General features: G+C 40.0%; 1 protein-coding gene across 3 annotated transcripts in view; it reads left to right on the top strand.

Annotated features, from left to right (window-relative positions):
• The window catches only part of LOC133985144 (cAMP-specific 3',5'-cyclic phosphodiesterase 4D-like), a 53,318-nt gene that overhangs the window by 16,552 nt on the left and 11,105 nt on the right, over window positions 1-25,661 (top strand). For 2 of the 3 annotated variants that reach the window (XM_062424715.1, XM_062424713.1), the window contains exons 2-7: window positions 15,158-15,349; window positions 17,756-17,792; window positions 19,856-19,929; window positions 20,015-20,064; window positions 20,300-20,412; window positions 23,007-23,100. In XM_062424715.1, coding sequence (XP_062280699.1) covers window positions 15,158-15,349; window positions 17,756-17,792; window positions 19,856-19,929; window positions 20,015-20,064; window positions 20,300-20,412; window positions 23,007-23,100 — 560 coding nt within the window. Of the gene's footprint in view, window positions 1-15,157; window positions 15,350-17,755; window positions 17,793-19,855; window positions 19,930-20,014; window positions 20,065-20,299; window positions 20,413-21,464; window positions 21,554-23,006; window positions 23,101-25,661 lie in introns of those variants that run through there. The other variant, XM_062424714.1, reaches the window with a different exon arrangement.

Below are 25,661 nucleotides of genomic sequence, written 5' to 3'. Positions count from 1 at the left end.
GGATACTCTGTAACTATAATTTTTTATTATTTGGTGCAAATGTATAATCCAGGTGTTAAAGTTAAGGCACTCTGGCTGAATTCAGTTTTCAAATCATATGATACTTAATACATTACATAGTACACATGTCCGCGTGGATAACTTCAAGTTTAACATCTGTTCTTGCTTTAATCCCTGATAACCTGGAGAGATATTTTTGTAATTTGTTGTATTTTCACCTCTGAATATTACAGTAATATTCTGAAAAAGAGATTCACAGTGTGTCTGTGTTGCTCAGCATGTAATATTTATAATGACCTTGTATTTGTATCTCTTTATGATATTCCAACTGTACAGTACTACTCAGTAAGTGGTGTGTTAATAGAGAACTGTGGTATTTTTACTTTTGATTGTATCATTACAAAATTTGATGTGGTTAATTTTCACAAACACCAGTTGCAGAGTTAATTCAAACCGTTTCATTGTTTTGATTTTACAACAGTAGTAAGATCACAAAGAGGATTAGGCTTCTTTTCCTAGATTGGCAACATTTCAAGCAATACGGGGTAAAAAGGTCCAAGGGTAACAGACAACAACTTGCAGGTAATGGATCAAACGCAAAACTCAGATCAAAAATCTATTTAAACCCGGGTGTCAGAATAGCATCTATAGTCAGCGTCCTCTGTCTGCCGGGTTCTCTCATCAGAAATAATGCACTCAGACAGTAAAGTTGAGGTCAGACTGACCAAATCACTCGAGTTTGGTTGTTAAGTGCTTCTTTATTGGCCTAATGGTGACTCAGACAGAATGATGTGATTGTAGAGGAAGATCTGAGTCAGGATCATCTGAATCCGTGTGTGTGTGAATTTGGTGAAGCTTGCAATCTTTTAGCAAAAACACAAACATTTATTCTCTCAGTACTGCTGTGACACACATGCCTCAGTACTCTCCATCCACTGTGTATGTACAGTCTTTCTCTCTGCTTGTTTGTCACACCCTTCAACACATGTCACAGAAAAACGCATGCACACATTCACAGCTTTAACCACAGCTTTTTTTCCTCTGGTACTGTATACTGTAGGCATTCAGGAAGTTTTGTGTTTATTAAGGATGGATTGCAACCGGATTTATATTGCATTTATGATCTCTACTTTTCTTTTTATGCACACACACAGTCAAAAGGCTCAAACTATTAGTATGATAAAACAAGTTTAATCAGAGTTGTCCTACAGATACTGTGCTTTTAACAAATTATATAATAAAAAAAATAACTATCAAACATAATAGCTATCATTTTAACAGTTTATCATGAAAGACTATTAAAAATAGTGATTAATGATTAAGTAACTTCTTTTTTTCTGATTGTTTTTTTTTAGGGTTTTTTTCACATTTTCTAAAACTTATGATGAGAGACCTGAAGTTATATAGTTCATCCACTCTTATGTACTACTACACACACACACATATTTTTACTCTCAGTAGACGAGTATACCTGGATGTAGCTGCTGACTGAAGAGTCGCAGAAGGAAATGTGACTAATTTTTGCAGCCGGCCTTTGAGAAAGTCATGACGACGTCAGCCTGTTTGGGCGGGGAGGGGGGATCAAAGTGTCTTTATAATGTCAACCCCACCAATAAAAAGCCTTCAAAGGGAGATGGCTAATGAATGCTGAGTCGACCGTATTTATAGGCCTGATGGATCAACCACATGTGTGTAATAACAGCGGAGAAAAGTAGAGTGCACGCTGTAATCATCCAAGTCCCTTTAACCCTGCACCCCGTGTAGTTTCCATTAATTCCTGGACGGAAACATATTGCTGCGATCGTCATGGCTTTAGCTCATGAAGTTAGAGGTTTTACAGTTAGTTTTGGCAAATAAACGTTCATGTGAATCTGTGTAGATATTTATCTCCTGTTTTAAAGGTTTGTGATGAGCTCACCGTGTGTGTGTGTGTGTGTGTGTGTGTGTGTGTGTGTGTGTGTGTGTGTGTGTGTGTGTGTGTGTGTGTGTGTGTGTGTGTGTGTGTGTGTGTGTGTGTGTGTGTGTGTGTGTGTGTGTGTGTGTGTGTGTCAGTGATGGTTCAGTCAGCTCCCTTCTGCTTACAAATCTGACATAGTTATCTCCTCTGTGCTCAGTTTTCTCATACTACTCACTTACTCACAGTGCCATATTATCTCTCCTCTTTTCACTCGTCCTGGTCCTCTCCTATCTTGTCTTGTTACATCATCCCCCTTGTATCCCCCTGCAGTCATCCTGTCATATTCTGTCCTGTCAGCAAAAGTTATCTGGTGAGTGCACACCCAAAAAAACTAGGTGCTGGTCAGTGACAGTGGAATATATTGAAGAGAAGATGACCGCACACTAAACTCCAATGATTTTATTACATAACTGACATTTTGACCACCGGTTGTCAAATGCAGCCTTCTATATGCGTTTCACACCTGTTAATAATCCACATAGGGTTGCAAATAACGATTGTTTTCAATATCAATTAATCTGCCTGTTATTTTGATTAATGAATTAATTGGTTTTTCTATAAAATGTCACAAAATAGGTAAAACTGCCTGTTATAGTATTTTAGAGCTCATGGTATAAACAGTGAAACTTTTTTTATTGTCTACTTCTACCTGTCAGTCTTCTGTCATCAGCAGATCTTTATTCTCAGTGATGATGATGATCATGACGATGATGATGATAATGATGATGAGGAGGACTGAAGTCAGATTTACTCTTCATGTTTTACCCCCCCCCCCCCCACCCACAGCAGAGATCACTGATGTCAGCCGGATTTTGACTCACACAGTGAAAACAATTTGTCAATCTTCAGCCATAATAAATATTTTTATTAATATTTGAATTCAGAAACATTTTAGATTTTCTTCACATGAATAATAAGAATAAGAATGATGCCAGTCTGCTGTTAGTTTAGTTTAAGTGTGCTCATTCTCAACCACATCCTGTGCTACAACTACGTTTTTCACTGTATTAATGACAACTTTTCAGTGTGTTTGAAGCACTATGTGTAGATCAACGTGACTCGATAAATTAGAGCTCTGTTGTGATACATTTTGATATGAAGCAGGATTTAGTTGCTAATGTCAGAGGTGTTTTACTCTTGGCGTGTTGGGACAGTCATGATGAAATATCTTCTATGTGCAGCCTTGTGCCCTTCAGTGCTTGTGAAATGACAATATGTTGCAGTTCATCATCTTACTATTTGGTGTTTTTATAAATATCAATGTTGAATTGTTAACAGCACCATTTTCTTCATCACCACAGTTAGATTTTTAAAATTCTTACTGTGTGTTTTGTCAAATGTTGATTAGTGTGAGTCAGTTTGTATTTTTAAGGTTGGTACAGTTGGTCGGTTTGTTGATAACAAATATTTTGTACTATTATTTAATATTTTAATATTTCACAAGTTTGTATTCAATGCCTTAAATGTATCTTTGCTCTCATTCTTATAATACTTTTCTGTTGATGTATCAAATACGATTTAAGCAATAATGTTTCCAAAAGTCTGAAAATGTCCTTCAGATGTCATTTTTTGTCAGGACTTAATGTTCAGGTTTTTGTCTGGCTACACATGGCACTGAGGCAGTGCCTATAGGTGAAGGGTGTCATGGGAAACAGCATTGGTTAAGCTGACTGTGTGTTGGAGGTCTGCGGTTTGGCCGTAGTGGAGTTACTGACTGCAGCTCTTTATATTTGGACCAGTTTTTAAGTCACAACTGAACTAACACGAACAAAACTGCTCAATAAGAAATTCTTGGTCAATATTTTTCACTGAAAATGAAAAATCATTTTAAAAAAAACATAGTTAAGTGAATAATTTATGTTAGAAATTATCAACATTTGCAGGGGGGGTTTCTGTGGCTCCAGTCAGACAAAAAGCTCCATCATATCCGAGCTGGACGACAGTGAATATTTAATTTAAAAGGCCAAAATCTGAGTGAAATTTTAGTTCAACCTGTGTAGTTTCCATGCAGGTTTCATATGACTTTTTGTGCTGTCTTGTCCTGTCCCTCCAACCAGTTCAGCAGTGAGATGTGACCTTTGATGGTGTCACAGCAGATGAGCCAGCCCTGTGGGCCTCAACCCATGTCAACACACTAAGATGTGACGCACAGCTCACTCCACATGAGGTCAAAGGTCACTGCAAGCTGGCAGCATGTTGCAACATAATGTAAATGAAGAGTCACATCAGTTCTGACTGGGCACGGTATTGTGAGTGTGTGTCAGTTATGAGCATCGCTGACAGTATCAGCACTCTCATTATGCCCACCTGCAGCTGGTTGGACTCACCTGTACTGACAGTGTTGATTTATATTTCTCACTTGTCACATTGCAGCTCTGTCTGCTATCTTTATACGTGTCACAGTCATCTCACAGCTTGAATATTTTATGTTTCCAAAATCTAAGTGTGGGCTATTGCACTGACTCAACCTTAAGTAAATATTCTGCCAAAGACAAAGCATTATATCTCTCAGCCAGCACTGAGAGATGGCGTGTAGAATACAGGCTGAATGAGTAAGTATCCTAGATGGAGAGTCTGGCACAACTTCACCTACATTCAAGCTGTGTGGAAATACTTGAAGAAGTCAAAACTCCAGAAACAATCGTGAGTTGTGTTAAACTATGAGTATATCTGGAGTTTTTATGTTTTTGATGAAGGATGGTGGCAGGAAAATTATCATGAAAATCATATTTTTTTTCAAATGTTCTAACTTTTTGATTTAAAAAACATCTGACATTTGTTGTTCACCTCAGGCTGGTGAACTAAAAATGACTGCTACGAATAATTTTTACCTGCCAAAATAATTCATCAGTTCATGGTGCTTAGTTGTTTTTATGTGTCACAGGTGGTCATATATCAGGTGGAAACTGTAGCCTCTCAGTGTGCTCAGAGAAGTCTCTGGTGTCAGTTGTGTACTGTATGTTCTTGATTGTTCTCCAGCCGTCCACTGATTCCTGGGGATTGACCTTTGACCTCTTCCCAGTCAATGCTCTGACGCGTTTCAGTCGTGGCGTTCATTCAGTCTTTTGTCCAGCGTTTGCCGTCCCACTGATGTAGTATTTCCCCACAGCTGTTACATATGATGTCATGATGATGTCATACACCTCTCCAGATCTTAAGCAAAAACATTTATTATTGTTTACATTTTTCTAGAAAGATTAATAATTTCTGTATAAACTGTTTGCTGACATTGTTATTATTATAATCTAGCAGGTCAGCGTCACTGAATGATTCACAACAAACACATGTTACAGGAATCTGCACTTTTGTGAAAAACAGTTTTGACCTCAGATGAGGAGTGAAAGGAAGCGGTGACGTGGGGATAAGGAGTGACAGCAGCGGTTCACTGGACTTGACCCTAAATCGTTGTTAATTCATGGTTGACGCCTCAACCCGCTGAACCGCAGGACGCCTCTGCTCCGAGTCTCTGGAGTTTCTCTGCTCCGTTCCTACAACAAACACGCCTCAACAGAAATCCCACTGCGTCCGCAAGTTCAGCCAGCTGGTTTCCGGCTTGTATCTTTTTAGCGTGTCTCATAGCATCCTTTGTGTTCTACTCTCTTATTTGGTGGAAAAACAGAACTGCAGCGAGCAGAGCACTGGGCCGGGAATAATTGCAGGCTGCGAGCTGGTCGATCGGCATTGCAGTGACAACCATGAAACCACAACTGACGTCAGCAGACAAGTGTGACTGTGTTTGTGTGACTGTGTGTGTACTTTTGTAGAATATCACTGCTAGAATACTGGACTGAGTGTTATTCTGACTTCTCTGTGGCTCCAGGGATGATGATCAACTGAGGGACAGATGAACACTTCACAAAGAGCCTCTGTTCTCTAATACTGTAGCAGGATTAGACAATAGTGTGTTTGATGGACTTTCTACACAATACAAGCGAATGAGGAAATAAGGCATCCGCATGCATCCTGCTCCAGTGCAGTTTGTCACAGGTGAACCTCACCTACACAGACTTCAGGGCTGCGGCCACACAGCAGGATGCCAGGTAGGGAAAGGCCGAGGGACGGACGGGACTTTATGCAACTTGAATTTGTTTTAAGAGATGTTGATGAAAGAAAGACTGTGAAAGAGTGTTTGTATGTAAGTGTTTCAAAGATGCTGTGTTCTGTTTGAGCAGAGATTTGAACAAAAATGCCAAATAATCAAATATGAACACAGAAGAAAAATCATGGCAGTATGTTTCGCTCAACTGAAAAAAAAAAAAAAAAAAGTATCTCAAGTGTCATTTTATATGTAGGACACCTGATATTGTGTAGTATATGCATGCTAAATAAAATATATACATCATGACATAAAATGAAAGTAACATATAGATACAAAATTGATTTTACTTTTTCATTGGGTGATGAAACCTCCTCCTTTTACTATTGTTAATGATAATAATACATAATACATACGATTCTGAGTGCTTTATATTAACTAAGCACCTTAAAACAATTAAGACAAAAAAGGGAAGAATAAGATTCAAAGACTTTTTCTCTTCCCCGGTGTCTCCATCTTGTCGTGTCCCGCTGATAAGCAGTGTGATTGGCTGCTTCTGGGTTGCCCTCGGCTAATTGGAGGAGGAAGTGGCACAATCTTGCCTCACCGCCGGACTCAATCACTGTATACTGAAAGGCGCCAATTAGTGCCATATGAACATGATTAGAGGAGCACTCAGCATGGCCTGTTGCTGGGCAAAGACAGACTTTGTTTGTCTGTGTGTGTGCATGTGTGCGTGTTTGCATGCGTGCGTGTGTGTGCATGAGTGCGTGCGTGCCCTGAACTTGCCTGTTCAGTTGCGCACCAGTGTGATGTAAGGTTGTTCGATTTTTGGGTCGATGCTGGAGCCAAATCTAGATCTCCACTGCTGGGGCTATAATCACACACTGCCTGTGTGTGTGTGTGTGTGTGTGTGTGGTTCTGGGTGGTTCTGGCCCAGTGTGTTACCCTCCTAACCAGTTTGTAATGATGTTAATGCTGATCAGCCACTGTATGGATTTCTGCCCCGGCTGGAAGGACAGAGGTAATCACTGCCCATAGACTCCACGATCAATACCCGTCCGGAGGAGTGAATCAACCTTTGAGGCGTCCTGCACTCCAAAAATGTAACCACTTCAGCACTACATCAATCACATTTATATTTTAAGATCCAGTCTGCTAAGAAGGCCACCGTTTTTTGTTTTTTTTATAGAGCTGCGTTTTAGACTCATCAGACCAGAATCCAATGCAGCGAGGCTAGAATTGAAGTAAAGTTTCTTAGCCAGAAACGCTCATATTACATGTAAAATTATAGGCAGAAAGTTCGTGCCTGAACTCTCAGCTGTCAAAATTTATTCTGGGAAATGTAGGAAACCACTGCCTGAATTTAAAATTAACGATGCGCACAGAGACAGCAACAAACAGTAAACAACCACTCAGTGTTAAGGCTGCTAATGAAGCATTAGCCCAAAGACTATTCATGTATAAAGAGAAAACAATCAGTTCATTCATTGATTAGTCAATTTACAAATTGTATTAAGTAAAAACAATTATATTGTAGTTCTAGTGTGTCATATGTAAAGATTTGATATTAATTTCTCTTTTATATAATTTTGAATTTCAATTTTGGTGGTTTTGGACTGCCAGTCAGACAAAACAAACGATGTAAATACATAACTTAAGGTCTAGGGGAAAATGTGATTTGCTTTTTTCTGACATTTTATAGACAGCATTAGTAATTAGTTATAGTAATGAAAACATCAATATCATCATCAATTGTCGCAGCCCTAATTGAAACATTTGCAGTTGGTTTCATTTTTTGTATTACAGCAGCTCAATTGTCAAAGAGAAGTTAAACTGTAACGTCCAGACACATCTTGTGGTGAATAGTTGCGCAAATACTCAAAGCTTCAAATGACTTCTCCTCAATCTTCAGCTTGTAATAATGTTTATTCAGGTTTCAGACAGTATATGATGTGGATCAAGGCCTGTAAAATTTTAGCCCCTCACCCCTTTTTTCTTCTTTTTTCTCTCTCTTTCGCTCCTCTTACAGTAATCGAAAGAGAGATCTGCTGTTTTCAAAGGAAAGAGTCCTTCCTCTGCCTGTAGGTCAAAGGTCACATAGAAAAATAATAAACACAGCAGCTGGCTTGACTTGAAGCGATCTTCTCCTCCCCTGAGCTATATTTAGAGAGACATGAGCTGCTCTGAGATCAGATGTTGGGGTTGGACACAGACTGTTTTGCTCTGTTTGGACAGCGATCCACATTGGCCGGTCAGGTGGATGGAAAGAGCAGCTGGCTCTTCATGGAAGTGTGGCACTCAGTTTCAGCCCAGTATGGTTGTAGTTTAAAAAAAAAAAAAAAAAAGATCTTAAGATGATGCTATAGACTTTTCTGCTTTTTACTGTACTGTAGATTATTATGCATATATATAACAGAAATTCAGCCAGTGCTATGTGATACGTCAACTGACCCAAGGTGTGATGTGAAATGTACCAAACAAACCACTTCATCAACAGTAACCAGCTGTTATAAAAGCGGCTGCATAATCATTCAAAAGCATTTGATATCTCCTAAACAAATGCATAAAACTTCAGTGTGCTGGTTGCAGGAAATGTCACAGCGTCCAGAGTGAAAACAAAAAGAAATCTGACACACCAGAACTTAGAGATCAAATTTAATAATAACAAAAAATGTATGAAATCCCTGCATCAACATCGTCACATAAAGGCTGGGAACTTTTTCTGTTCAAGGTGAGAAGTTCAGACTTATAGTCAAGCATGCGTAACAAATTTCCTTTGATGCAGTACAGTGAGAAGTGCAGCTTTTGGTCGTTTTCTCCTGTTTTCCCACTGGAACTTAGTCGAGTGGGTTTTTTTCCCAGTTTCTGAGATAGACATTGTAACTCTCATTATCTACGTCATTTTTCCTCTGCGATGGCGGGAAATCCTGCTAGTTAACTTATCTGTCGTATCTAACAGCTGTGAAGTGTATTTACTGTATTATTTCTATAGTGTTTGAGCGGTCAAGCTGAACTCAGCTTGCCTAATCTTCTTTGTTTATCCAGTGAAGCTTTGCTGAACATTTGCAGTATATTCAGTCACTTTTAGATCACCTTTAGTCACTTTTTGTCCGGTCGAGCCACTTGTTCCTAAAACTGTCTTGCTCATTTGTATCTAACATTTCTGATGATTTGAAGATTGTGAGGTGTGTTGGGCTTTTTTTGGCTTTGATCAGTCAGTTATAAATTCTTGACTATGGCTCTTCAGGAAAGATGTTGCTGGTGTGAAATAACAAAAAGGTCTGTTCTTTAACTGTGTGCGTGTTCTTCATCAGCACCAAGTCGTAAAAACCGTGGAAAGATCTTTTAATGGAAGAGATTGTGTCTGTAATTAAGTCTGAAACATGATACACACCGATGAATAACTATTGTGCTGGTTCCTCTCCCACCCTGCTGCCCAAAATCTCCTCTGTGTGTGCAGTCATGAAGACGTAAGCACACACACACACACACATACACACACACACACACACACACACACACACACACACACACACACACACACACACACACACAGTCAAACCACACTGTGACAGTGAAAGGAAAGATCTGTTTGGCATGGTGCTGTATGGGGGGGAAGCGGGTTGTTTTTCTGCTGCTTTCAGATCAAATGTACAAAAAAGTCGAGGTGTAAAGCAAACAAACCCTCTTAACTCCCTGAACTCTCTCACTCCCACACACACATACACACACACACACACACACACACACACACACACACACACACACACACACACACACACACACACACACACACACACACACACACACATTGACGCTATTTAATGAAGCACAGGCTTTATGCTGTTTTTAGCACATTTCAAATCATATAAAATCATTAGTTAATTGAATCTCTTTTTTCTCTCTCTCTGCCAATCACACAAGGACACACATATACATGCACACACATACACCCAGACACACACACTTTCATAAAGTGTTCCCTGGTCTGTTTCCCTCCTCTCCTCTCACCTCTCGCCTCCTTCCTGGAGTGATGTTTGAGGCCCCACGGCCAATTCCCACGCTACAAGGAAAGAAAACAGGAGGGAGCAAGTGTGTATATGTGTGTGGGTTGACCTTTGACCCCAGGCCTGTGTCATCTCCCATCAAATAACATCTGGCCTTGACTGTTGTTTTCTGTATCACTCTCGCATTAACAACAGAAAGTTGCTTAAATCCCTCGGCCCTGGTTCCCATGAGCGCACCGCACACACGCGAACACGCACACCAACTGGAACGGGTCGTGCTTGGCATTTCCCATCATGAGGTTTTAACTTTTCGCCCCAACACTTACCCCCAAAAGCCTTCGTCACAATGATTTAAAGTACTGCTGAATCAAGCAAAAGAAGGTGGTTCTCACACAAAAGTGAACATACAGCGTGTCAAATGAGAAACATTCCCCCCGGAGACCGTTTTAAATGAACAGAGCGTCTCTTGTTGAAAAACTTCATTATGTTGTGGCTGTAAATTAATTCAATGACATTTTAAATCAAAGTGAAGAATCTGACAGAGCTGATTTGTTTCCAAATGTGGGTGATCCCTTGGAAAAATGCAGAAAACAATCCCCTCGGCAATAACCGTAATCCCAATCCAATCTCAACACCAAGCGATGATCAAATGGAAACTTTCTTGATTACCGCTTTTTAAAAGCTGTAGGCTTGTGTTTGGTTTCAAGAAAAAAAGGAGGGAAGATATGTTGATGAGGTGCAAACTAAACATCCTGGGAACAAAAGCAGAGGTTAGGATGTGGGTGTGTGTGTGTTTGTGTGTGTGTGCGTGTGTGTATGAGTGTGTGAGTGAGTGTGTGTGTGTGTGTCTGTGAGAAAAGTTTAGTAAAACAGAGTTAAAGAGAGAAAAGGGAGCTGTCATTTACGTCAGAGAAATGGAGAACAATGCTGGAGGCAGGAGACACACCAAGGTCAACTTGTTATGTATGCTGTAACTGAACAAGACGCCAGCCTGCCAGCCTGTCTCTCTGTCTATCTGTGTCTCTTTCTGTCTCTCTGTCTGTGTCTCTATCCATCTCTCTGTCTCTCTGTCCTTCTGTCTGTGTCTCTCTTTCTGTCTGTCTCTCAGCTTGTCAGTCTGTTTAAAGGGAGGATGTCAGTAGTACCAAGTAGCAGAAGTATTTTCCTAATAAGCAGTGCCAGTTGTACAGGTGACGCTAGTATAAGTAGTAATAGAAAGAACAATGAAGTGGTAGAAGTCAGTGTTAGCAGCAATGTTACATTTTCATGATGGTCTGAATGGTCACTGGAGTTTTTGTACTTCAGCAAAGTGAAATACTGACAACTTTTTTAAATTCATGTTTGGCATTAAAATCAAGCTTAATATTGAGTAATCTTCAAAAACGGCAGCTCCAGTCCATAGATTGACAAACACAAACTGCTTAGATCCAACTAAATTGTATCTCATATCTGAACAGGGTGATTGTTTTTCATCAGTAAAGATTAGCTTGTATCCGTTCTGACAGTTTTTTCATGCTCTTTACGTTCGTTCTTCAACACACATTCTTGCTCTTTCTTGCAGCAGAAGCCTAGTATAACCAAGATACCATATTTTACTGCGGATGTGTCATCCGTTGTCAGCTTTACTATAATTTTTTAGACTTTTATCATCTATCTTATTTTGCGTATTCAATGCAGCAGCTGGTTCACAGATCGACTGAACTTGGAACAAGGAGGGGGAGTATTAAAAAAAAGAGCCCATCATAAATTCAAAATGTGTTCGGGTCCAATTCTGATACCAAGTGTGAAGTGAATTCTATCTCAACTTGATCCAGACCTCTTAAGGTGGACACCCTGATTTTATTCCAGTGTTTACAGGAAATATCTAGAAATCATTTGGACATGAGATGCGTTATCTTGTATATCAAAGAATTTTGATAATTTTATTTTAAATACATAATTGTTTCCTGTATTAGCGCAGGACAGATGCAATAGTGACAGTTGTTGCAGTACCATATTTTCTTCAACAGTGGGAGCCGTCTCCTCACTGTTAACCAGCAGGATTGATCAGTAACCTACAACTGGTGCAAACCTTGAGTTCTGTCATGATTTTTGAGTCTGCAAAAAACAAATTATTTTGTTCTGCCACAAAAAGCATGAAAATAACAGTAAATACAGTAACTTAATGCATTTTCCCCACAACAATCAGTGGCTTCACTTCATTTTACAATTTATGTCTAGTGATCTGTCCATTCATCTCTATTTGTATGAATTATTTCAGCCTTAAATAGCAGGCAGAATTTGATATAGAGTAGATGATTAGTTAATTTTTAGAAATAAACATCAGTATTCTCCAGTTAGTGCTATTCATCTCTGATGTGCAAGCCTTGAAAATCTAATTTTAAATTTGATTGTTCTGTTGTATTTTTGTAAAGACATTAATGGATCCCAAGTGAACCAATAAATAGGACTGTAAGGTGACTTTGCCTTAAAAAAATGGCTGACACCAAAATGGATGTATTGTCCTATTGTTGTCCTTTTCACACTGATTAGAGGAAAGGGCAGTTAAAAAAGAAAAAAAAAAATTACTGACATGGCAGATCCACAAAAAAACAACCTAACCGACTTTGAATCTGAAAAACAGTTTAAATTCACAACCGACAACATTTATTGCTCACATGTCACAAAATGTAATGATTTGCTTGAACATAGTTACTCCATCACCAGTGGAGACCATCTGTTCAGTCTTGGCAGAGGCCAAATACAATGTTAAAATGTCCTTGAGCAACACATTTAAAACAACCTTACAGCTCACTGAGAGCATCAGCTGAATGAAAGGAAAATACTACAAGGTGTATTATACTGTGTGTTTTATTAGGAGTCATCCTTTAAACAATTTAGCATCCAGCAGTGAAAATCCCTCCTATCTGTAACCATGAGGAGGCGAGAAATCATCTGCACCCTGCCTGGAGGGGGGGGGGGGGGGGGGGGGGGGGGGGGGGGGGGTCTACGTAAGCTCCCTCACAAGTCTCTCAGTTCCCCTCTTTCCTGGCAGGCAGATCTATTTTTAGCGTCTGACGTCACTGGTCTCCTCTGATGGAGCCTCGTCACGGCCGACTACACTGAGCCAGGGGGGAGGGGGGATGTAAAATAAGGTTGGGTGAGGTACGGTGGTGGTGGTGGTGGTGGTGGGTGGGGTTGTCGTCATTGAGGTAAGCCCTGCTGCAGCCCAGCCCCTCTCGGCCTCGTCACACCAATCAGGTGCCGGATGGTGAACCACATCACGATGCTGGATACAGCCTTCCTGAACTACCCACCATCTCCCTCCTCTCCCTCTTCCTCCTCTTCCTCCTCTCTGTCTGTCTCGCTCTCTGCTTCTGTGAATCGGGGCTGTTTCATTCAGCATTGATTGCATAATAGCCATCTTTCATTTATCAGGCACTGCTATTGCTGGAGCGCTGGAGGCAGGCTGAGCTAAAAATAGACATAGAGGCAACCTTAAATTGCTCTTGCTGATGCTCTGTTTTCTATTGTTATGACCAGGGAAGACGGGAGTGGCATATTATATATATATAAGATAAGAAAGGACCTAGTTGTGAAAACACCAAACATACACACCAAAAAAAATCCTCCAAAAAAAAAATACCACTCATAATCATTGATAGTAGGATTATTTCAATTTAAATTTTTTATAATGTAGGGGATTTTGTTGTGTAAAGAATTTAGGTCATAGATGGTCACTAGTCTTTATTTTTCTCACAGTCAGTGTGTTTTTGAGGAAGATGCAACCCACTGAGGGCATTTGGAAGGTTATGAGGCTGGAAAAGTCCATAAGGATTAACTTCCTCTACTACGATGTCATCACACCGCTGTCCAGTGCTCAAAATCTTCTCCACCCCCTTCTTTGAAATTAGGGTAAAAAAAAGCAAATTTATCAACTCATTGTAAAGACTCGCTGTTCGCACGACTGAACCCTGTAATTCAGATCCTGCAGACTGACCTCATCCTGACTGGAAGGACTTTGAATCAGGGTCGAGTCTTGCTGTGATACGGTGCGGTTACATGAGTTGGACTGAATCCAGCTGGCGAAAAAAGGCAAAAAGCTTTCACTTAACTCATTAGTTTAAAAGCGTAGACCATATACATTAAATACAGTAAAGAGAGCTATTTTTGTAAAAGGGAGCCTTTAAATGTGGTAGCAGTGATGGGGTGATAGGCAACGGGTGGGGGTGGGGGTTATGGGTAAGTACCTCTACTGACGTAACATTCATGAAGTCAGTGTTTGACGTCATACGGAGATAACGGAGGGAAAAATATGTGTGTGTGTGTGTGTGTGTGTGTGTGTGTGTGTGTGTGTGTGTGTGTGTGTGTGTGTGTGTGTGTGTGTGTGTGTCTGTGTCTGTGTCTGTGTGTGTGTGTGTGTGTGTGTGTGTGTGTGTTTGATTGTGAAAAGCAAGTAATAACAAGGTCACCTGTTTTACAAGACGCTCACACTCAGGTTAGAAAAATCTGCTACCAGCCAGAACTTTTGCTTATTATTGTGATTTTTCATACTGAACTGTGTTTATATGAATATTTATACACATCCTGTTCTTGTGTGCTGTTATTTATCTGCTTCGTGTGTGTAGTCACTGACTTCACTGTGGTCGTGTAGGTGAAACAGTTTAGGAAGTTTTGAGGGTTTTGATTAGATGTTGATTATAATGTGCTTTGTTTTAGCTAAAGAGTTTTCTTTGTCTAAATGATTCCAGTCCGTGTTTCATTCTTGATTTTATCAAGTCATTAAAGGGGATTATTTCATTTTTACAGATTTCTTATATCACTTGTCATGTTGTTCCTGCTGTACTCTGCTTTTGGTACTTGTTTCTTTATTCGTTTAATGGCTGTGTTTTGGGGAGATGGGTACATTAACATTTGTATAATATTGAGGCAGTAGTAGTAGTTTCAATAGTAGTTGAAGTAAGTAGCAGTAACAACCACAGTGGCAGCAGCAGAGGTTGTAATGGTAGCATTATTAGTCATGTTATAAACAGTCGTTGTGAATCACGACCCACATCTACAATTTATGAGAAAATGAAATAAAATTAATAATGAAGTGAGAGGAAATGGGAGTATTTATGTATTTCCTTTTTTCTTTCCCTCTCTCTCTTTCCCTCTCTCTCTCTCTCTCTGTAGTTTTGATGTGGAGAATGGCCTGTCAGTGGGTCGCAGTCCACTGGACTCTCAGACTAGCCCGAGTTCTGGTCTGGTACTTCAGGCCAACTTCCCTCACAGTCAGCGCCGTGAGTCCTTCCTCTACCGCTCCGACTCAGACTTCGACCTTTCGCCCAAAGCCATGTCCCGCAACTCGTCCACTGCCAGCGACCTGTGAGTACTTTAAAGATGCCGTCTGTATCATTTTAAGACCACTGTACTGATGACGTATTTTTATTGTAATCAAATACTTTTTAAAGTATTTACTTTTTAAAATCTCGATTGTACTGACACGTTTTGCATTGTGGAATTGTATGCCATCATTCAGCCCATACATACTATAAACAGTGGTAAATTTATTGTGAATATTTATGTATGTAAACCCATCCAGGGTCCTATTTACATTCTGAAAAATGCTTTTTTTGGCATCTGGCTTTAAAGAGGCTTTTGGTAGCAGAGTTAGAGTTTGTCATGTTTAGAAATACAGTATTTCTAACTTGGGGACATCCAACTAAAATCAAATCATGATCTTAGCTCACAGCAAGTCTTTCATGCAGTTTCTGCCTGTTTATACAGCTAAAGATCTCTCTGTGCAGCTAGAAGTCTCTTTGAAGCCAGAGTGTAAATGGGGCCTCGACCACCAATAGCTGTCGCTCCTTTGTTTTGAAGGGAGGAGGGATTGAAGCATTGGGAAGTCAATTGGCTACCTCGGTGAGATAAAATGTGAAACTGCTGTGATGTTCTGTCTCTTTTGGCTGCGCCATGTTGTCATGATTTAAACCCACCTCCTCCCACTTACACGTTACCTTTTCAAGACCCCAACCTGAAGAACAAACCCTGGATGCTCAACTCTGAAAAGTTTTCTGAAAACCCAAACCCCTTCCAGCAAGCATTTGACAGATGATGACCGAAACATTTATCATTGTGATAAGAAGGCACATTAAAAACTGACATAAGAACAGGTTTGTGATATTTGGGCCGTATTCAGACCAAATCAGGAGGTGCAGTGAAAACACCTGTCCCCTGGCAGGTGTAGTGCATTTTGGCTATGGGTGTTTTGGCCGCAGCAGCGCCACACCAGAATGCAAGAAAGTTGAGCCAACTTTTGGAGAACCGCAACTCTAAGTCACTGTGGCTGAAGGCTGCAGAGGCCAATCACAGCCGGAGATGAGACTGATCAAAGTTAAAATCTGAAAAAGTACAAAGACGTTACTATAAGGAGGGGGGGGGGGGGCTTTTTTCTTAGCTTGATCATGTTAAAAGTATAGTTAGACTTTGCTGTTGGCTTCCTAACTCATTTTTTAAAAAGACAAGAGAGAGAGAGAGAGAGCAGCTTTGGTCGAGTGAGCTGGAGAATGATTGAAGAGAGGGTGCGCTGGTAGGGAGAAAGCCAGTGAATCAGATCAATAAAATGTTGTTTTTTGATTGTTTTAACTTCTAGAGCACAAATAAAAAAGCCCGCACCTCAGCTAAACCCTGCGGCGGTCTGTGGCACCTCCTGATTTTGTCTGAATGTGGCCTGAGGCTTTAATTTCACAAAGCAATGAGGACAATACAGCCAGGGGTGTTGAGTGCTGACACAGGCCATCATATCTGCAATTATTCAACATCAAAATGTTTGCTGGGCTATAAGCCGTGAGGGATGTACTAGCTGATGTGAGTCTAACTCTGTCGCTGTACTTTTCTCTGGCAGCATGAATTTTCCATAAAGTCTAAACGGTTATGAGGTGCATGTTGTCACCCTAAAGCTTCCAGAGAGCTTCACCTTCCCACCAGTTACCTTTTCCCACCACCCAGTGCATGAACACTGCTCCTCACCTGCACATACACTGGTTTTAGTTATAAAAACATATCTTGGAGGCGTACCTTGTATAAGAGCGTAATAAAAATCTGCATCAAGTGATTTTTCACCACATTCGGGTTGGAGAGACGAAAAACCTCACTTATCAAAGACCTGACACGTGCAAGTAGACAAACATTTAACTACTTATACATTCAGTAGAGACAAAACAACAAAATGTGATTTATAACGTCAGACGGATTCTTGTAGTCTTTTTCCCTTTTTTTTAATTTAGTGTAGAAAAAGACTTAGAACGGTGAGCTTAAACATTTTTTAATAATAATGCAGATTTAATCTTAATTGGTTTAATTAACTTCAATGGGCAAATGCAATACAAATAAGTGTTTTGTTGGCAGTAACCAGTGTCTCTTACTTCTTGTCTTTTCCACTGGGTTCAGTCTCATTTAAACTTATTTGAAGCAGTGGCTCTGTTGCTCTGCCCTCTGAGGTTTTAACTCTAATCTCCTCATGAAGCGTCTCCAAGAAATATTTGTATAACTAATAAAAATCTCCTCTCCCTAAATCCAGTGTGATATTTGAGACCAAACACAGGTCTCAGCCAACTGGAGATTTCCTGCAAAGTCTTCCTTAAGATCCTAATGACAACAAACAGATACGTTTGTTGTCATTTGTATGTTTGTGTTTTGAGGATGTGAAACCTTGTGTCATTTCCAGACCCAATCTGTCCCCTGGCTTTTTCACTAGATGCTTGTTTGTGTTTGTCTGTGTTTTTTTTGCAGGCATGGAGAAGACATGATAGTGACTCCTTTTGCACAGGTTAGTGGCATTTAAACATCCTTGTTGACATCAAAAGTGGCTGTTATCTTTGGGTTGTGGACTGTTGTGGACAAAACAAGATATAACATGATATTTGAAGACGTCACCTTGAGCTCTGGGAAACAGTGATTGACATTTATCACCATTTTCTGTCATTTTATTGACCAAAAAAACGAATCAAGAAAATAACGACAGATTACAACAAAAAAACAAGAAATAAGAAACAAAAAAATTGCGTTTTTTGCCAGTGAAGCTTCAGAGCAGCTCTGGCCTACAATGTACAAAACTAGACTTGTCTCCTTCTGATGGAAATTATTGATTAGATTGATGCATTAATCTGTATAGCATGCCTAATAGATAGCCTGGCATGTGGCACAAGGTGTGCCAACTTTCAGTTGTCATTTTTTATTTTTGTATAATCCAACATTACACATCACAAAAAAGGAAGAAGGAAAAACACTTGCCAAAAATACCTTTAATGGGGAAAAAGAGGTTTGCAAGCCTCTCTTTACATGGTGGATATTGATTATTCCATGGTAATATCAGACAATTTTAATTTATATTGTCATATATTGTTATACCTTTTGTTAAGTATGGTTATATTCACTGAAGATTTGTGAAAAATGCAACAAAAAAAAAACTTTGGTAGAGAGTCAGATTAAGTTCATGGTCTGACTACTTTGTGCTTTATTTGATCTGCAGCTTTTAGCACGCAGCACTTGTTTCTAAAGACAGATTGCATTTAAATATACAGCAGAGTTTCCATTGAAGCTAATACTTCATTAATGTAGGTGTGAGTCTGCCCAGACTGTCCACATGTATCCTCGCTGGTCCTTAATCACTGGTTTGAGAAATAGGAGACGGTTCATTTTTCACAGAAAAACACCCACACATATTCTCTTTGTACTGAACAGCTTGTTCGTGTGTGTGTGTGTGTGTGTGTGTGTGTGTGTGTCTGTGTGTGTGTGTGTGTGTGTGTGTGTGTGTGTGTGTGTGTTTGTGTGTGCACGCTCTCCAACACAGGTGAATTAACATAGTCTGTGTATATCGGATATTTTCAAACCAGTGTAATGCTGGGTGTAAGTTAGCGTCACCTTAATAAAGTCTATTTTTGGGGTCGTGGGTAAGAACAGCACGGGGACAGCTTCTTCAGAGCAACTTAGATATGTTTTTATTCTCTGCTCAAGAAAATAGACAAGTGGCACCCTTGTCGCCGGTAACAAACTTAAACTAGACTCTTGTGTGCGGCGTATCACTCCGCCCAATCTAACTACAGTAAAACCCTATGGACAAACTACATAGAAAGAAGTAGTTCCCCAATCTAAACAATATAAAGAATATATTTATCAAATCATTAACTATCATAGAAATCATATTTTCTTTAACACAATTATTAACAAAATAAATCTCCTCTTATACCAATATCCAAAATCTACTTTTTAGAGGATTCATTTGCAATAAAGTAATTTACCTGAATCGTTTTTACGGGACTTATTATCAAATTAACTATACAAATTGTTTGCAGTACCATACTATAAGAAAGCATTGAAGTGCCATTTCAGAGACATTTAGATGTTATTGTCTCAAAAGTCACCATACAGTGCAGAAGTGACCCACACAAAGTTTAAGTGTGTCTTGACTAAAACTGGAATATTTATTCGTTTACGTTTACGCCGAAAAACGTTGAACAGTGTGAAATAGTGTGTGTACGTGTATGTCAAATCTCTAACTACATGACCACGTCAACTGTGGACTTTTAAAAATGAAGAAAGCTAATATATCTGTTTTCTTACATTTGAGATTTGAAAACAAGACAGATTTGATGATCAAACTCAAATCGAAGTATGTGAGTGACATTTGATTTAAAGACATTAAAGTCTAAAAGTCATTCAGCAGGTGCATGCTGTGCCTGCAAAGTGTAAACAGATTTGTTAACCACTTAAGGCAGTAATAATCATGTAGTTCTTCCTTTTTCTAATATTAAGGGGAACACGTCCATTTTGTCTTCATCCAGACCTATTTATGCACTTCCAGGTCTCACTTGCTTCTCTCTCTTATTTTAGGTTCTTGCCAGTCTACGAACAGTGAGAACTAACTTTGCTGCTCTGACACATCTGCAAGATCGTGTGGGAAACAAGTAAGAGGAAGAAAAGAAACTGGTGATGAGTAACTGGTTGTTTTCTCGTTATTCTACTCAGACCTCGTCTGTTCCTTTTTTCCAGACGGCCGTCAAGCAGCAACCAGCCGCCCATGTGTAAGCCATGTCTCTCAGGTCAGTGCTGACATAACAGTAACCTGAGATGGAATTACTATAAAATGTGTTATTATACTTGTTAGTTTTGCTGATTTTAATATATGAAGGTTATAAACAGTCACTTTCATTGGCTCTGGTTTAAAACCATTGTCAACCAGCAATACTACACCTTTGAATCACTCAACATATTAAAGATGTGGGTATCTTCATGGCTTTCCCGCCTCTGATCTGTCTTTGTGTGGTGACTTTTCAGACGAGCCGTACCAGAAACTGGCGGTGGAGACGTTGGAAGAGCTGGACTGGTGTCTGGACCAGCTGGAGACGCTGCAGACGAGAGACTCAGTCAGTGAAATGGCATCCAATAAGGTGAGAGGACTCAATCATACAGACTTCACTGATCCATCGATGGGTCAGTGAGGTTTGAGGTCTTTACAAGCTGCATGTCTGTCAGTTACTGTCAGACACACGTGAAACAAGTTTTCATTTTCAGCAGGACAAAATCAATCTGTGACATAATCAGGGACAACTTTATATAAAAAATGATTTAATATTCTGTCTTTGCATCAGCTGTTCTTCTTAGCTTTTTCCATGGCAGCAATTATAAATTTTGATTTTAACTTTCAAACACTACTTACATTTAATTAATAACCTCTGATTTTGTAGCTCCTGTCCACGTGGTGCATCACTGAAAAATAAATATTGACAGTGTGTAGAAAACTTCAGAGCTGAGTCATATTTAAGGGAAAACAATCTGATTTAAGATGGCAGTGTGAACATGGTCAAACACTCATGAGTTCATGAATGGCGTCTCCCTCCACCGAAAGAGTTAATCAGCATCTCCTCACATCCCTCCTTCCCCGCTTCTCTCCTCTGTCTGGCTGCTACACTTAAACCGCCTCCATCTCCCGCTCAGCCAATCAGATCCCTCTCCTCCACCCGGCCCCTGAAGTCAGACGAATCTGATTGGACAGAGAGGGGAGAACAGTGTGCAGGGAGGGGGAAGCGGGGGAGGGGGGGTTCCTCGCAGTCTCTCCCTCTCTCTCTCTCTCTCTCTCTCTCTCTCTCTCTCTCTCTCTCTCTCTCTCTCTCTCTCTCTCTCTCTCTCTCTCTCTCTCTCTTCCTCTTTAGGTTTCTCATTGACAGAGTGTGACAGGAGTTCGATGAACGACTGCAGTCACACCCTTTCTCCCCCGATGGTAGACCACATACCCCTTTCGCCCCCACCTCATCCCACCACCACCCCCCCCAACACCCCCCCTCAAGCCCCCTCCGCCTCCCTCCTTCACCTCCAGGACAACACATGGGACTGTGAGAACTTTTATTTCCAAGCGGACTTCTTTTCATGTTCAAACCGTGCCTGCTGCGCGTGGAGATCACAGCCCGTCGCTAATCGAGCAAAACTGTCTGTGCATCGTTTTTGGATTTTAGCGGCTTCTAAAATCAACATGCGTGGGTTGACATGTCTGCGTCGGCTCTCTGGGTTTGTGTGTGCTGGAGACTCAGACAGGTGAGGGACGGGGAGCGTAGCTGGCTTGCCTTGTTTACTTTGGGATGTATTGATTGGCAGTGCAGGCTTTGCAGGGGGCTGAAAACTTAGTGAGGCTGCCAGTCGGATCTGACTGGTGACTGTTTCCACCAATGGGTTGAATGTTATTAATGTGTGTGTGCCTATGCATGAATGACTGTGTGTGTGTGTGTGTGTGTGTGTGTGTGTGTGTGTGTGTGTGTGTGTGTGTGTGTGTGTGTGTGTGTGTGTGTGTGTGTGTGTGTGTGTGTGTGTGTGTGTGTGTGTGTGTGTGTGTGTGTACAAGAAACAGAAGCAGAGGAAAAAGGGGCAAACACTTGCATGTTAGAGGGAGAAGCTGTCATGAAAAGTAACAGATTGTTGAAAGCTACAGCTGGTTAATAGCAGCAGGAATATGTTGGATGTAGATAATAAACAGATGAAATATAGTTATAGGTACTGGATTATGTTTTCATGTTTTTGTGTGTGTGCATGTATGTGTGTGTCTCATAGTAGCTCTGTTACCACTGCAGCATCACTTTCACCCAGATCCCCTCCCTCCTCAGCCACCACGTGCCAAATATGTTACATAATCAGTGTGGAAGCTACCGCTGCGATAAAACTAAGGGGGGACACTGAACACCTCTGTTTTTAAAAACTTTTTTTTGAATGACTGAATGAATCATGAATGAATGTAGCTCTGGTATGTCTTCATACCCAGAGAGCAGATTTCTTCCTGGTGTTGGCAAACAGGCAGCATTGTTGGATATATTAGAGCTTGTAAAACATAACAAGCATGTATAGACTAAAATAAATGTGCTGTAATGTAAAATGACACCAGATCTGTCAACCCCTGTGTTTGACTACAAAGTGGCTGCAGTGTTGTCCTTTAAATTTTAAACTACAGCAAACCAACCAGGTGAAATAAATGTACATATATTATTTTCTTAATTGATGGAAGTTGAGTTAGGTGCAGCCTGACCAACCTAATCGATATTTCCCAGCAGTAGATGATACAGACCATTTTCAACAATGTAAACATGTTCGACCTCGATTGCTACCCACCTTATGTCTGAATGTTTGATTTTATTGTGCATACGCATTGAGATTCTATTTTCTGAACCGTTCATAGATGTTTGTATAACATGTATTTATGGATAATCCTTTTTTTAAACTTTGTAATACAAAAAGATATACAAATAAAGCTATCAAAGCATGATAGGAAATTAAGAGCAAAATAAGGAGAAATGTGAATCTGAAATTTTCTATAAAAGTGAGTTATAATTGTATATGCAGTGACACATCAGTGGAAAGTCCCTCTCAACATGTTTAACCACAGACAGATGAATTATGGGAAATGTGGTAGAAACATAATATATATTGTCTCCGACTTTTTGGATGTCAACCTGGACTAAACACATCTTTGTTTGTTTATGGTTTTGGTTTGTCCACGCAGTTTAAGAGGATGCTGAACCGTGAACTGACGCAGCTATCAGAGACCAGCCGCTCAGGGAACCAGGTGTCAGAATTCATCGCCAGCACCTTCCTAGGTAAGTTTTTAACACTGAACAGAAAACACTGAAAGGATGAGCTGCTTCACACCGAAAGCCTTTTATGACATATAAAAGATATGACAATCTGTTGCATATTTTATATAAAAAATGTGCAGTCATATGAAAGGTATGTCCTCTCTCCTATTTGTATGAGAATGACATTCAGTCCGTGTAGACAGATATTACAGATTATACTCTGCCAGTTTATTAGGTTCACCAAATTAAACCTTCAGTCACACATAGTCTAATACAACAGTCCTGCCATAAATCTTACTCTTCATGAACATTATAATGTTTGGATTAGGGCTGCACCTAACAATGCAAGTAACAATTATTTTCAAAAACTAAATTATAATTATTATCTGGATTAATTTATGAATCATTGTGTCTATAAAATGTAAGAAAATAGTGAAAAATGTCCATTATTATTTCCCACTGTCTAAGGGGATGTCCTTGTCTTCATATGTCATGTTTTGTCCAACCAACAGTCCAAGATCCAAAGATAATCAGTTTACTGTCATGCATGACCGAAACAAGCATTAAATCATTTGAGAAGCTGGAACCAGTAAATTTGTGCCATCTTTGCTTAAAAAAGCAACTGTTTGCTGTTGATGCAGTATAGTGAGATGTGTTTCTAATAAAATATCACATTGTGCAAATCACATTTTGTATCATTCCAAACATCATTCAGTTGGCTCTTTTACAGTAACAGAAATACATGGATTTGCATCATCGGATCATTTGGCTTTATGGACTGTACTGGATGTCTATTGTATTAAATTACGCCAAATTCCGCATGTGAATGTTATCCAGCATGCTGTAGCCTACTGCACATGGGACAGAGGAAGAAAAGTAGGTCTTTAACAGATTTTTACCAAATTAATATTTAGAAAGTGCAGGAACAGTTGTTTTTTTAAATGGAAAAGGAAACCAAGAGGGACAGGAGGATTTTCAATAAAATGCAAAGGGGGATGAATGTATTGAAGGACAAAAAATTGGATGAGATGGAGGAGGAGGAAGAAAGGGTATTAAAGAAAAGACGATAAGAGGAAATGATATATGAAGAAGATAAAATATTTTTCAAACATGAGAGGAGCTGATTTATTTTGAAGGAAATCACAATAAAAGGAGGATTTATGAAGAAAAAAGGGAGAGTATTTCAAGAGAGGATCATTTCAATATAATACAGGCGAGGAAAGGAGGGAGGAATTGTTAAAGAGAGGAAAGAAGATTTTTCAAATTAAAGAAATGAAGAGAGCTTGTTTGTTAAGAAGACAAAGGAGAAGAGGACTGTTTCTTAATAGGAAGAGATGGAGATGGAGGTGATTTTTCCTCCCCTAAAAAGGGAGGGAGGCGCGACGACAGACAGCATTCCCGGACACATTGTGTGGCGTTGTCGTAGCAACAGGGTGCAATATTATTAGACGGCATGTTGCATCAATAGGAGGCTCAGTCTTCGACAGCACTGCCGGCAGGATGGAGGTCCAGCCGAACGAGGATGGAGCTGTCAATACGACAGCGTTTTGATATGAGCGCCTCGGCATCAAGCCCGGCCGTGATTGGAAATGAACACCATGGTTTTGGGTGTGAGGAAAAGGAGGCACTGTGAGAGAGGTGAGAGGGGCCAGACAGCACCTCGTGTGATGCCACCACTCAGGTCGCTCTGCATCCTTGTGGTGGCGTGTATCTGAGCTCAGATCTGGATATTATTTGATTGTTCCTACCTGGAGGGGAAATACTGAGGATGATATGTGGATGTGAGGTAAAGCTGGCAGTCTGATTATTGACCCTCACGTGTCAAACTGGGATCATCATTACCTTGATTTGTACAAAAACTGATGAGTCATTTTCAACACAGCCATGCCCACTGGGACAGCATCTTTGTGTCAATAAGTCAAATGGAAACGATGTCGATTCTGGCATTGGAAACTTTTTTTTCAATTCCATGTTTCTGCTTGAAGGATTGAATGCTCCAACCTGTAGATGTGATTAAACCTGTTCAAAGGCCACATTTTTAAAAAACAGTACAAGTGCTTTGTCATCAAGGGGATATCCAATGCTGAGCTCCTGAGAAGCTGACAGGTTTTACCTTTCAGCCTTAGCTTTCTACTGCTGGTGCTCTGCACCTTCAGCCATATAGTCAGGTCATATGCATCCTGCTCTGATATCATAGCAATATAATGCAGCAATACTTCATTAAACCTTTATATGCTCTTGGTTGTCTGTGCTTTCCAACCATGTTAAATATACAAGTAACTGTATATGTGACAAACATATTCCTTAGTTTTAAATATATTTATTACTTTTTAGCCACATTAGCGTTTATGTTTTACATTCTGTATACAATCTAAGAAAACAGACCATTTCTTCAGTTTAATTTTAATGCATTTAAAATTTTGTGTCATTTTTTTTACACTGACTGTGACTCACAGATGTGATGCAAAGTCCAGTCGTCACAAGGCCTTTAAAGCAGATTCTGGCCCCAACTCTGTTACATTGAAACGCTGCACAAATGCACAGTCGGATAAATCAGAAACACTGTTGTGTTGAAAAAGTGA

The sequence above is a fragment of the Scomber scombrus genome, chromosome 8, assembly GCF_963691925.1.
Source record: "Scomber scombrus chromosome 8, fScoSco1.1, whole genome shotgun sequence".
NCBI lineage: Eukaryota > Metazoa > Chordata > Actinopteri > Scombriformes > Scombridae > Scomber > Scomber scombrus.
The sequence above is the reverse complement of the archived record's forward strand: the minus strand, read 5'-3'. Positions and strand labels throughout refer to the sequence as shown.